We start from the raw sequence: 13539 nt of genomic DNA, 5'->3' as shown, positions 1-13539 counted from the left end.
TTTTAATATATTAAAAAATATTTTAAAAAGCAAACCACTACTATAATATTTATAAAATTCTTAGAAAAGACAAACAAAAAATTTAGAGAATTTATTAATTATCCTATTAAAAGAACATATTTTTTTAAAAAAATTATTTCAAAATAATATTGTAATTAAAAAAAATTATATTTGATAAAAAAGAAGAAGTTATATCCATTGAAAGGATTGCTTTCTTTTTATTTTCATGATTAATTAAAAAATATTAATATAATCAATATTTATATTATTCTAGTCCCATAAATAATTTCTATTTATCGGATAAGACAGTATTTTGGAGAAATTTTTCCTTAAAAAAACACCCCAAGATCTTAAGGTCAGTCGCTACGTCATAAAAAATGAAGAAATTATGAGAAATATTTGTTTGGCACAATTGAAATAATTGGTGTACCAAAGCAGGGGGAATCAAAGTCATCATCATACTCAATTAAGAAAACTGACCGTTGCAACTATCTGGTAGCCAAGTGATAAGGACTTGAGATCAAGGGGTTTGTTTTTTTTTATGGTTTCAAGTTCGAGTTCTTGGTTGTTCATGGTTATTAGAGGTTTACATGGTCGTTAACTTCAGGATTCATAAGATTAATTATGATGCGTATAAACTGACCCGGATACCCACATTAATCTAAAATATAAAACTGAGTGTTGGTGTCCCAAGTCCAACTGTGGGCCCCGTGGAGAGAAGTTTTTGTTGATGAAACGAAGTATGAGATGCCACAAGCCCAGTCCCTTATTTTCTACTGCCATCTATCAATACGAGCTAGCTAGCTAGCCATAAACGCTACAGAAGTGCCCCGCTGTCTGATTTCTATGCTCTGCGCTCTCGCCGGTATTAGAAGGCCGAAAAATTCCAAAGATTCAAAGGCTGTTTCTACTCTACCCTACTCTGGTGACTGAGTAGTCACTGTAGTGTAGTGTAGTCAGTCATCCGGTTTGTCGTCCTCTCCTTTCCTTGGCTCCACTGTTAATTTAATGCTATACATACATACATACGTACATGTATGTATGTAATAATTTGCCTTTATTCTGTATGAACTGTCCATATAAATCCGTACTTATCTCTCAAGACTTGCAATTGTCTCCAAAAAAAAAAATAGAGAAAGGGGGATGAAGATGAGAAGGCCACCTAAACTGCAGCAGAAGCGATTACTGGGAATGCTTGTGTTAGCAGTGTTACTGTCCTGTTCTTGCATTGCTCTTTTTGGGTTTTACAAACACCACGCTTCCCTTGCATTAACATCCCTTGTTGCCCCACAAAGCATCACCTTCTATCCAAGCCAAAACCACCACCACCACCACCACAACCACAACCACAACCGCAACCGCAACCGTCAAAACCCATCTCTAAATGCCCCACAACAGGCGGCTACCCTTTTTCCGCCACCGCCACCGCCACCGCAAACAAATACCGTGGACTCCGTATTGGAAACAGGGCCATATCATAATTGGGAACTGTTTTCTGCTGATTTTCAAGAAATGATGCGGCATCTAAAGATCTTTGTGTACCCTGATACCTTCAACAGGAGCAGCCCTTTTGCTAAGATCTTCCTACCCCATAAGAACCCACCGAACAATCCAAAACTGGGTAATTACTTCAGTGAACACATGTTCAAGGTGTCCCTGCTTCACAGTCCACTGCTTACTGCAACCCCAGAGAAAGCCCATTTCTTTTTCCTCCCATTTTCAATAAACGACCTTAGAAATGACCCTCGAGTTTACTCCGAGGCAAAAATCTCACAATTTGTTGCCCAATACACGAGTAGCATTAGCAGCAGCTTCAGGTTTTGGAATGCTTCAGGAGGTGCTGATCATTTCTATGTTTGTTGCCATTCTGTTGGGAGAGAGGCTCCCTCCAGGCATCATGGTTTGCGTAACAATGCCATTCAGCTTACTTGTTGTTCTAGTTACTTTCAAAGATTCTATCTTTCCCACAAAGATGTGGGGCTCCCTCAAGTTTGGCCTCGCTCGGATCAGACTGCCTTGAATCCCCCACATACCAGGTATATACCTCATAGTATTCAATCCACTGTTATGTTTGTGGATAAATGCCCACATTTCTAATTTTACTTTTAGCAATAGTTCTTTTGCAATTCTATTTCAATGTTATGAGAAAGTTTTATGATGTTACATAAGGGGGGAAATTAAAGTATGGGCATACCGCATACCTTTACCACTGATGCTCACAAGATTGGCTAATTTACTCGACAACAGCAAGGAGTGGGAAATACGCCTGTATCAAATTTGAAGAGAACAAGAAACAAATATGTGCGAAAAGCTCAAGAACCTTAACATAAACATGTCCGTAACCTAAATAATTACACGATCAAGAAGTATAGAGATTTTTTAAGAATATCGTTTTCTGTCTTATTGCAAACTTTGATGTATTATATTTTTCTGAAGTGTTTGCTATCTTGATGTGAACATCTACCGTTGCAGGCATAGACTTGTCTACTTTGCTGGACGCGTCCAAAATTCTCAAGTCCGGCAGCAGCTGATAAATTTGTGGGGAAATGATACTCAATTTGACATATTTAATGGGAGTCCCACATTCCCTTATGAAGAAGGGTTCAAGAGGAGTAAATTCTGCCTCCACGTTAAAGGTTATGAGGTGAACACCGCAAGGGTTAGTGATGCCATACACTACGGGTGCATTCCAGTTATAATTTCTAATTATTACGACCTTCCATTTGCTAATGTCTTGGATTGGAGCAAGTTTTCCGTTGTCATCAATCAACGAGATATTGCTTTCTTGAAAACAAAATTGTTGTCTATAAAAAGAGAGATGTACCTGAGAATGTATCATAATCTCTGCGAAGTTAGGAGGCACTTTGTTTGGCATACAACGCCAAGGGGCTATCATTCCTTTTACATGACTGCTTATCAGCTATGGTTAAGGAGAAGCACTCTACGTTTATCATATTAATTTCTGCATCTTCTTACAATATCCTACTCTGAAGCCTTTTCTTGTCTTAAAAATTTGGCCTTGTGAGGTAGTGAAGGTTTGTTTTCAGCTTCTGAGATTTCAACATTTGTCGACTCATGTAATTTGTCCCTGACCCTCGATAGAAATACCTCCAAAGGTGAAGAACTTCAGTGCAAGATGCCTTGCAATGTTCTCCTCGGAAAGAAGTAACAGGAGCAAAGGCATAGGGCATAGTGGCCTCCACTATATTGAGGTTGAAATGACAACAAGTGGCTAATGCAGGCAATAAGCTTCAGGTCCTATGGACCACGCTGGAATGGTTGTTCAGTGTTCATTGCTTTTCCCGTCAAGACATCTACCCGTCTATTGTAACCATTGAAAGCTTAATAGTGATTTTAGATGCATATTTATTCACTCCGGTGACTAGAGCATTCGAAAAATTCCAGCAAAGACAAAATAAACTAAACCAATTCTGCAAGGGCATGCATCGAAAGGGGACACCCAGGCCAAATCAGCTCCTGTCACCCAACCAAAAATGATTTGAATCTTCTCCTATACTTTATGCATCACTTGTTCTGTTAATGCCACCATGCAAGCAGAGAACTGTAACGACGATCAAACTTCCCAACCTAGAATTGAAAGCAACACTGCCTCGTTTGCAACCAAAAAAGAAAAACAAATAAAAAACACACATCCCTCTACCTCTAACCAGAAAACAGTGGCATTTTAAAAGATAACAATGTCGTGAATATTGCCGTATTGCCAGTGTCCATCAATATTTTCAACTTAAAAGCATGTAGCAACCCATTGAAAAGTGCAGCAGCCATCAAATGGAATATTCTCAGCTGGCAAGTTGACCAGCAGTGAAAATCGCAAATCTCTACACTCCAAGGTCTTAGCCAGTCTGCCTTCAAAATCATTAAATGCAGTCACCTGGAACAGTAGAGTAGGAATCCCAAATATAATGATCATAGACAAATACAAGGATTTACAGTAATGTAGCATTTATAAATTGGCAGATCATGCACAATGACACAGTATAGTAGTTGTATTTAGCTTGGATACAGAGTCTTTGGCTTGGATATTGGAAAACAAATCACATTGTGCGTTCAGCTGAGGATGGCTGATATGTGCGACGCCTCAACTCGGACTGTGGAGTGGGCTGTTGCAAGAAGATTCTTGTTGGGTCATTAGGATCAACATATCTGCAAAACACATAAGAAAATATAATAAAAAAGTGATCTTCACCCCGCAAACAAAAAATTACATGATGTATTATGTCACTTACGCATGTCTAATCATTTCATCAACTGGAGTGTTCGCTGCTTGCAGGGGATCTACACGAGGTACTGGTGCAGAGTTCATTTGTTGATTGTATTGTCTCACTGAAGAGATCAAATTGAGAAAAAGTGGAACAAAGGTTCCACAGCCCCCTTCCTTGAACAAAATCTTGAATGAGTGTGCGGAGTAGAGTGCCCTATTCTCATTCTCAGGAACCACCTGAAGTTTCATACCGAGACGATCAGCTTACATAGAAATAAGTGGTGATCAGATAATTGAAAGCCTTTTCACTATTATACTTACAGGTTCCACAAAACCAGAAATATTGTTGCAGAGAAATATGGGCTGGTTGAATTTTTCTCCGTTGACAAAAAGCTGCATAACAAAGCAACTTAAGAATAAGGCTCACAAGAAAGCCCAAAGATACATCGACAACTGACCTCAAAATAATAACTAAGAATCTACATGCTTAGAAGTAACCATGACCTTAAAAATTTTGAAATAAAAATGATGAAGTGTTAGAATCAGCCCAGATTTAAATTTATTTTTTTTTGTTATGATATTTGCTTTCACTTCCAAGAAGGGAAATATACTCAGCATGAAGAAATTACCAATTGTACAGGTTTAGAGGGTGAGGGGTAAGAAACATAGAAAAGCTAAGGATACCAAATTGCTTAGCTGCTAATAGCAAACAACTTCGTCTTTCTCTGCCAAGAGCTTAGCTCCACTTACAAAATCCGTACAAGTAACCTTCAAAACGTCACGTTTTAGGTAATAATAACACAGCCTAATTTTGTTTGTTGCAAAATGCAAGATTTGACCAAGCCAATTAAAATCCAATCACCGCTGACGACCAAACTAAACAGCTAATCTCTTATCAACACGAAAAAACTGTCCTGGTGATACCCACCAGCCAGAGCATGAAGGCCAACGCATTAATCCCATCTATGAATTAAGATTAAAAGGGACAGGGAAAAAGAAAGGAATGAGAGGATTCTAACAACCAAAGTTTGAAGGAAGAGCAACCACGAAGATCCTTTGCTATTTTACCATAAGAACTTGAAAAACAATGCAGGAATACCAATATTCATCACTTACCAGAGGAATATCAAAAGCATAAAAATTTGCAACGGGCTTGGCTGCAACAAAGACCGTGCGAATATTTGACAAGTAGATGGTTCCCTTAGACTTAAGTTTCCCACATCTGCATTTGAGCAGAAAGAGTTCAGTTCGAGATTAAACATTAAAACAAACATACCATCGTTTGGGCTGAGTGCTGATAGACAACAGAAAGGATATGGCTCATAAGAACCGAGTCATAAAAGAGATCAGACTTTTTTGCAATTGCAAAACAAATTTGGCTTCAAACACTTTGCCGAGAGAGATTGTTACAATTTTTATAAGAAATTAGATGTGGGCTAAACTATTAGAAACACAATTGGTGATTGGCTGATCCATAAAATATCAATAACTTTGCCCTTAGTTGCAAGAGTTGGAGATTATATTGCTTATTATTAAAAAAAAAAAAATTAAAGGGGAAGAAAGAAGGAAAGAAAAGAAAGCAAACCCAGGGATTTTGTCGACCTCGAAATCGACGCCGTCTCTGGCCAACACAAACAACTCGTTCTCGAAAGGAACGGGCATCCCGTTTTGAAACAATTGTGGGTTAAGAGCCATCTCTCTCTCTCTCTCTCTCCTCCTTTCTCTGGATTTTCTTTTTCTTCTCGAGTTTTATTTTTATTTTTGGGGTCAATTCAATTCTCCAGAATCCAAAAAGCTTGTTGCCATTGCTTTGCCCCGAATCAGAATCCTGCAAGAAGACGCGTGAACCTCCCTCCCACCTTCTGGATCCACCACGAAACAAACAGATTAATGCCACGTCGTTTTGAATGCAAATATTAAAGTTCTTCGTCGTCGTTGTCGTCGTATACCCTTATGGGCCCAGACATCACTGGGTTAATAACTTTGATTTTTAAAATATTTTTATTTAGAATTACATTGTAATAATTTTTTATTTTAAAAAATAATTTTTGATATTAATCTAAAAACATAAACAAATAATTAATTTTATAGAAAAACAAAAATATAATTCAAATTTGATTAAAACTACAGAGGTTAACCCCCCTCGCAGCATAATTAATCTCTTCACAATGCAAGCTGCTGCTGCTGCTGTTATAATTAATCTCTTCACGAGAAATATGCAGCTAGGAAATTTGACATAGCTTGCTTCGGAGTGAATTAGATACGGAATGAACAAGAGCTGGATATTATATTACACGTGGGTTTTTTTACTGTAGAGACGGGAACTATTAACGCGCGCACAAATCACTATCGATAGCATTGTGCCGCACTGTGCATGTGTCAAAAATTCATTTTGATACTTAATTTTTTTTCCTGGTTATTTAATTCTAGTTGAAGGACGTAATTTCTTAGGAAAATGTAGGGTTGAAAGAAGAGGGATTGGAATGAAAAAGATACCAAACATTAGTAGCATTTTATAAGTTTTAACAACAAATATACTTTGATCCCTAAACTTCAAAAATAGCACCGAATATACAATCTTGGCATCTCAATGTTTTTCAAGTTCAACTTTGATATAAAAATTTATTTTTGTAATTTTTTAATCCCTAATTAGAGAGAGAAAATAGAGAAGCAGTCAACTTTTAGAGATAAAAAAAGAAAAAAATTATATAGCATCAATTTAGACATCCAAAACAGTCGATATTTGTGTTAAATAATTTTATTTGACAAAAAAAATTCATATTAGATATTTTTTCCTTTAAATTCCTTGAAAATATAGATTTGAACTCGATATGATTTTTTTAAAGTTGATATTGGTTTTTCTAATCTTTTAAGATCATTGATAGATTTATTATAATTTTTAAAGTGTTTATTTTTGTTGAAAATAAATTGAAAAACAAATTTTTTGGTTTAGAAAAAAAGTTAAAGCATGACTTTCTTGCCATTATGATTGCTAAAATTTAGGTAGCACCAGACAACATATCGTTGAAATATTTTTTTCAAGCCATTTTATAGTGAGTCACGTTGTTTGCCTATAATGAAAAAAAAAAAGATTTAGTTATCCAACTTATTAGATAGGCCCACACACGGATTATGAAGAAATAAGTCTAGCAACGCGTAACCCTTTTTATTTTGTCCTTTTAGTTTTATAATTTAAAATTTTGATTTATAATATTTTAGTCTTTAATTTTTTTTTTTAAAAAAGAAACTCAATGAAAGACAAGAGGGAAGAGAAAAGGTTATTGGTTTTTCATATTCTTACAATGAAAAATATTCATTTTTATATCAACGAGTTTCATTTAAATATATTTTTTCAATTTATTTTATTTAAAAAGATAGATTAAGATTTACAAAAAAATTCTATCAAATTGGTTTTATATTTTATTTTTACTACTCTAGAGTTTTTTATATTGAAAAACTAGTTTATTGATAATCTAAAAGTGTTTTTAATATTTTCCTTTTAAAAAGAATCAAAAAAAGTTTTTAGCGTTTTAAAATTCAAACCCTAATTTTTCAACCAATAAAAGTTATTAAAGACTATTGTAAATTATGGCATGTCGGTTACTATATTAAACGACTTGCCATCTAATAAAAAATTGTTTTGAGAGGCATGCGTCAGTAATTGACTGTATATATGGGTCTAACTTACTAGGGGCTCATAGTCTCTTGTTTTGTTTTGTTTTTATTTTTGTTTTTTTAGATTTTACACCACACTTTTCCTTTTTATTTATTTTTACTTTGCATTAATATTTTACCATACACTCCTTCTTATTTTTTAAATTATTGAATTCACCTTTTTAAATACTAGTTATTTTCTTTGATTATTTCACACTTCTCTGTTTTTTTTTAAAAAAATTAATATAATTTATATTTAAATTCTTTCTCTTATATTTGATATAAATGAATTGTATTTGTATGATATATTTATAAAAATAAAAAATTACTTATTATCAATAGAAAACAATAGTTTCCAGGGTGAAAAAAAAATAAATTAAAAAGGAAAAGCTGAGGCAAAATACTTGCACGCCTCTATGTCTTTCTAGTTTTATGGAAACAATTAGTTTTTTATTTTAATATTTAATCAGTATCAAAACTTTTTTCTCAATTTATTGATTAATATAACTTTAAAATTATTTTTTAAAATATAAATAACATTTTTATGTTTTTTAATTAAAAAATTACGATACAATAAAACGCATTCATAACATTGATATATTATTATACCATATTAAAAACTAATTAAAATCATACTTGCAGTATAGCAGTTACAACTCTCTTTAATATCTATTAATGTACATAATTATTAATTTATTTTATTATATATATATATATATTATTTTTTTAATATTAAAAAATATTGATAATATCTATATATTTGTATATCCATATTAAATTTTGTTTTTGTCTAATTAGAAACTATGTGTAAACTGGTTAGTATTATGAACTATTTTGCAATTTAAATTTTAAGAAATTTTAAAGTGACAAGGAAGTAATTACTCACTTCTGAAAATTTTATAATAATTAAAAAGTAAATATAGATTGTTTTATTTTATTAATACACCCTGTAAAAAAATCATAAAAGAAAAAATCAAATTTGAGATCCATAAAAAATATATATGTATATAAGAATGATTTTACATGGATTAAAAAATATTTTTTCTCTCTCCTTTTTTACGTGTATCTCTCAGGTTTTTTGTATGCGATCCTAACTAAAGACGACATGTCTCGTCGATAATTTCCTAGCCACTGGTGTAACCAACCAAGAAGACACCAAGTTTGCGACTTTGATACTTGACGAATATGCATGGATTTACCGTCCGTCCAACACCACACAACAGGCTCTTCTGTCTCCCTTGCCTGTCTTCAAGATCTCTTCTTTACCTACAAATTAAAGCTAAACTATCAACACCCAGTTGCAGATACAGCTATGGAGGTGGTTTTAGCCTTATTTTATTTGGACCCAATGTATTCGCTCCAATCTTCAAGAATAGGAGAAGCTACAGTCATACCCTTTTGAGAGCAAGCCGTAAAGAGTCTCCTTATGAAGTTTTAGGCGTTTCTCCTTCCGCCCCTCCTGATGAAATCAAAAGAGCGTATAGGAAACTTGCTTTAAAGTATCACCCTGATGTTAATAAAGAGGTAGTCAGCTATTAAGCTCTAGTTCTGTTTAATTATCTGTGCAGTTACTTTGGATTGACCCAAAAATTTTTATGCATTAGCTTAAATCTCGTTGAATTTAACTAGGTAAATCTAGTCTATTTAAGTCTGTTTTACTTTGGATCCTGTATGTTTAATTGAATTGAATCTTGAAGATATTGATTTGATTTATATCAGACATAGTTTTTCTTCGAGTTCTCACTTCATTCCGAAAGGAAAATATTGGATATAGAAATTTTATTTTGTTGTGAAGACGGCTATTATTAGGAAGATTATGGGGGTATATAACAAATTTTGTGAAATAATAATCACATCACTTCTTATTTATCAGATAGAGATACAGACAACTAAATCTTCATTATCATTTGTGTAAAATAAAAGAAAAAATCAAGAGCTTGGCTATGATTTGAATTCTTATTGTGTATCTGCTTCCATGGGTTGTTTAATGGAACGCTTTGAAATGTGTACAAGAAAGTTGACTTGATTTCTTTTTATGGAGTTATCACTCAACACTCTACAAGGCAGACGGGTAGCCATTCCCGTAACATATTGAGACTAAGCCCTAGGTGATGCAACATCTGTCTTTGGGAACTAGGAAGCAACTTTATTTAGTTGTCCCATGTATTCATAGATCAAGGAAACAACTGTTTTCCTTTTATGGTTTGAAAAGTGGACGCAGTTATTGTGTTACACAGTCCTAAAATCTCTTTGGCTTCTCTTTTCTTACAAACACTTGGTGCACCAGTTGTGTTCTATTGTTCTCGAGCTACCCAGCTTGCCGTTCAGAAGCAGGAAAAGCTGCTGAATACTTGTCAGTAATCTCTCATGTAGATGAATCTTTAAGCTGGCATTGCTTGTGATTACACATAATTTTACTCTAAGTGAGATGCATGAGGAGATAAATTTTGTCAACCTTTACAAATTGATCTTCTCTGAAGTGTGGTTGACATATACTCTCTCTTGCATGTCTTATGTGTCAGTCAGACTACATTTACTTTGGCAGTAAATGATCTAGTCCAATAAATTATTCCCCAATTCTATCTCACATCTAGTCCAGCCTTGCATTGGTTACCTGGGTTTGTTTCCCATTATGATACTCGCTCAAAACCTTTCCAATTGGTTGCATGCTTGATGTATCTTCCTAACTTCCATAGCTGCATCATAGGAAGGGAAATTCTCGGTTCATGATAGTTAACACCAATATTCTTATGGTTATACTCCTACTACATGCATTGGATATTTTTCAAACAGACGTTGCTAAAGTGCTATCACGCATGTTTTTTACTTGTTTGCTTCTGTGGAAGAAGACTCGGGCTGCCAAGTTCAATTGTGCTGTTTGAATCTCAAGAATGGCCACTTAATAGACCATGCATACGGTCCTTGTAAGCATCTTGATTTGGTTGGATCAAATTGTGTAGTGGCCTTTCTGTTTTATATAACTTCATCTAGAGTTTGCCTTGCCTATGTTGCTCAGTGCGTTTCTGCACTTTTGCTATTACTAATTGGTAGATCATCCTGTTTTAAATCTGTTATTTTTAATGTTTTCCTTTCCAAACTATGGTGCTTTGTTTATATAATCAGTTATCTATATCTCATTTTTCTTGTGTACAGACAAATGCTCAGGAGAAATTTATGAGGATTAAGCACGCATACAACACATTGGTGAATTCTGAATCTCGGAGAAAGTATGATGCTGGAAACTCATCTGGTTTTTCATACTCTAGTGGTCAGAAAACACAAAGCAGCAATACCCAAGATGAAGAAGATTTTTATGGACTTGGTAAAAACTTGTAAACCTACAAATATCTATTTGATTATTTTACTCATAAGAAATTTGCTTGTTGTGGCCATTTACTCTTTTCTACTTGTCATTTAGGGGTCATTATGTCTACTGCTACTATGTTCTGCTTCAATACGTGTATAGCTGTACCTGCTGCATGGGTAATGCCAGCAGAGGGACATGCCGCCTAGCGGGGCTTTAGTTCTTACAGAACTATGTAATGGGTTGGTCAGCAAACCTGATTTCTCCCAACAATCTAACTGGAAAAGGGTTAATTGAAAGTTGGTCGAACAATATTGTGACACTTGGACCAACCTATAATGAAGCAGAGCTTCAAGTGTGGTTAAAGATTCCTGCTGTGATTAGCTTCAAGTGTTGTTAAAGATTCCTGCTGTGATTCTGTCATCTGCCTGTTGTCTTGTAGTTTGTTAGAAACTTCAGTTCTTCTTGCTTTGCAGTAGCTCATTCTTTTGCCACCCATGCGGGTATTTTATATGGGTGATGTGTCCTTGAAATATTATCTTGTGATGCATGCAATTTTCCTGCCTGCACTTGAGATTAGTTTTCCCAGCATTTCTTGATGGGTAATTTTGGAAATTACCAGGGAAATGATTTTCTGAATTTTTATGCTGTCATTTTCAATCTTTTATTAGGAATTAGGTTTGGTTGTTCTTATACACAAACCGCTTTATGCTGCAGGTAATTTTATGAGGGGTTTTCAGATAACAATAGGTAGTTTGTACTGCCTATGACACATGACAATGCTCATAAACCTTTTTCAATTGTTTCAAATCTTTATCTCATACCCTATAAAATTCAACTGTAGTTACCTAGTCTGGTATTATTGTTACAGGGGACTTCTTTAGGGATCTGCAAGAAGAATTCCAGAATTGGGAAGCGAGTGCTCCATCTCAAGGGAAGCCAAAGAGCCTATGGGAAGAATTGGCAGTACGTTGCTTTTAATTTTGCACATGCAGTTTCAAGACACAATAAATCTATTTTAACAAGCTAACTGTCACATGCTTGCTTGGACTTTTCGCTAAAGATTTGTATAATCCACGAAGCAAAGGACTTGCTGAGGAAACAGCCTCACCTTGTATTTTCACCCCCTGCAGGAAATAGGGGAAGAATTTGTCGAATTCCTAGAGAAAGAGCTCAACATAACAGATACAGAATTTGAAGGAAATAAAAATGATGGATTTCAAGAAGATGATTTTTTTTCCAGTTCTAGCACCAAGAGAACGGGAAATGGTGCTCAAAATGAAGATGGCAAGAGTAGCAGCATCCAAGATAACATTGATGAGATTGAAGCTACTCTTGCTAAGTTGAAAAGGGAATTGGGCTTATAGCAAGGAAATGCAGCCTACCACTGTACCCTAAGTTAGAGATATTGAAGGTTGAAGGCGGCAAGTGGGGCTACCAATCTGTAATCTAGAGTCCAGACAACACTCAGATATAGTTAGTTCATCGTGAGATCTCAAAAACTCCAGGGCTGACTTCTTCTGAAGATCTCATCAGTTACATCTCGAAGCAGTTATGGATGCAAAACATCCAACTTCCGACCTGAGGACTGCAAAATGTTGACGGCAGAAGTGCCATCCTGTCTCTTGCAGTATCTTTATGAATCTGATGTCTTAAATTAGACTGGTGACTTGTAAAAACCCTAGAAAGGATAATCTATAAATGGATTCGATTTACATAAACTTTCTAGTATTTGGCTCGGAAATGTGAAGGTTAGTTTAGATGGAATGATGTAGCTATATGTAGAAATTATTTGGATGTAAAAAACCCTAGAAAGGACGATCCATATTGGAACATTGCAGGAAGTTCAAAAATCCAAAACAAAATTCATGTATTATAATTTATTTTTTCTGACATACAAAACCATCCACTAACACCAAGATTGGATTTTTTTTGAACTGCAAATTATTTTATGTTCAATTTTAATACTAATTCTTTTATTTTTTTTATTTATTCTTCAATATAAATAGGAAGGATAAAATTGCAAAGAATCAAAACTCAGTAACTAAAAAAACATCATAGAAAAGTGAAAGGCCTTAACATCGAATTAAGTGAAAAAAATAATAATCTCAACATAAAAAACTATTCTAATATAACTTGGAACATAGAATTGTAAAGAAATAAAAATGAATAACTAAAATGACAAAAAAAGCATTACAGAAGCGAACAATACAACAAATATTCGAGTTTATGGAAATGGTGATTGTTACTGTTCAAAAGCCACGTTTTTTAGTTTATCTAGGTAATAATTAATAATTATAATTAGTAAAGTAATTAGCAATAGTAATAAAGACGGAGGGAACAAACATTTTTTCTCGAC

General features: G+C 34.4%; 3 protein-coding genes across 4 annotated transcripts; 2 read left to right on the top strand and 1 right to left on the bottom strand.

Moving 5' to 3' along the window:
• Nucleotides 1–949: 949 nt before the first annotated feature.
• On the top strand, nucleotides 950–3049 carry LOC105110834 (probable glycosyltransferase At5g03795). Its single transcript, XM_011006010.1, has 4 exons — nucleotides 950–967; nucleotides 1134–1329; nucleotides 1366–2036; nucleotides 2437–3049. The coding sequence occupies exons 2-4, from the start codon at nucleotides 1144–1146 to the stop codon at nucleotides 2957–2959; spliced, it is 1380 nt and encodes a 459-aa protein (XP_011004312.1). The 5' UTR covers nucleotides 950–967; nucleotides 1134–1143; the 3' UTR covers nucleotides 2960–3049.
• A 739-nt stretch (nucleotides 3050–3788) lies between these two features.
• Nucleotides 3789–6104, bottom strand: LOC105110833 (uncharacterized). Its single transcript, XM_011006009.1, has 5 exons — nucleotides 5808–6104; nucleotides 5339–5444; nucleotides 4544–4615; nucleotides 4248–4459; nucleotides 3789–4164 (listed from the first exon to the last, which is right to left on the bottom strand). The coding sequence occupies exons 1-5, from the start codon at nucleotides 5915–5917 to the stop codon at nucleotides 4056–4058; spliced, it is 609 nt and encodes a 202-aa protein (XP_011004311.1). The 5' UTR covers nucleotides 5918–6104; the 3' UTR covers nucleotides 3789–4055.
• Nucleotides 6105–8936: 2832 nt separating this feature from the next.
• On the top strand, nucleotides 8937–12903 carry LOC105110832 (Chaperone DnaJ-domain superfamily protein). Of its 2 annotated transcripts, XM_011006007.1 has the most exons (5): nucleotides 8937–9400; nucleotides 11030–11198; nucleotides 11898–11930; nucleotides 12052–12146; nucleotides 12314–12903. In XM_011006007.1, exons 1-5 carry the CDS (start codon nucleotides 9062–9064, stop codon nucleotides 12545–12547), a joined length of 870 nt encoding a protein of 289 aa, XP_011004309.1. In that variant the 5' UTR covers nucleotides 8937–9061; the 3' UTR covers nucleotides 12548–12903. The 2 variants fall into 2 exon arrangements, with proteins under 2 accessions (XP_011004309.1, XP_011004310.1); XM_011006008.1 differs by lacking the exon at nucleotides 11898–11930 and having other exon boundaries at nucleotides 8940–9400.
• Nucleotides 12904–13539: the final 636 nt, after the last annotated feature.

Source organism: Populus euphratica, unplaced genomic scaffold, assembly GCF_000495115.2.
Source record: "Populus euphratica unplaced genomic scaffold, PopEup_1.0 scaffold265.1, whole genome shotgun sequence".
Taxonomy (NCBI): Eukaryota; Viridiplantae; Streptophyta; class Magnoliopsida; order Malpighiales; family Salicaceae; genus Populus; species Populus euphratica.
The sequence above is the reverse complement of the archived record's forward strand: the minus strand, read 5'-3'. Positions and strand labels throughout refer to the sequence as shown.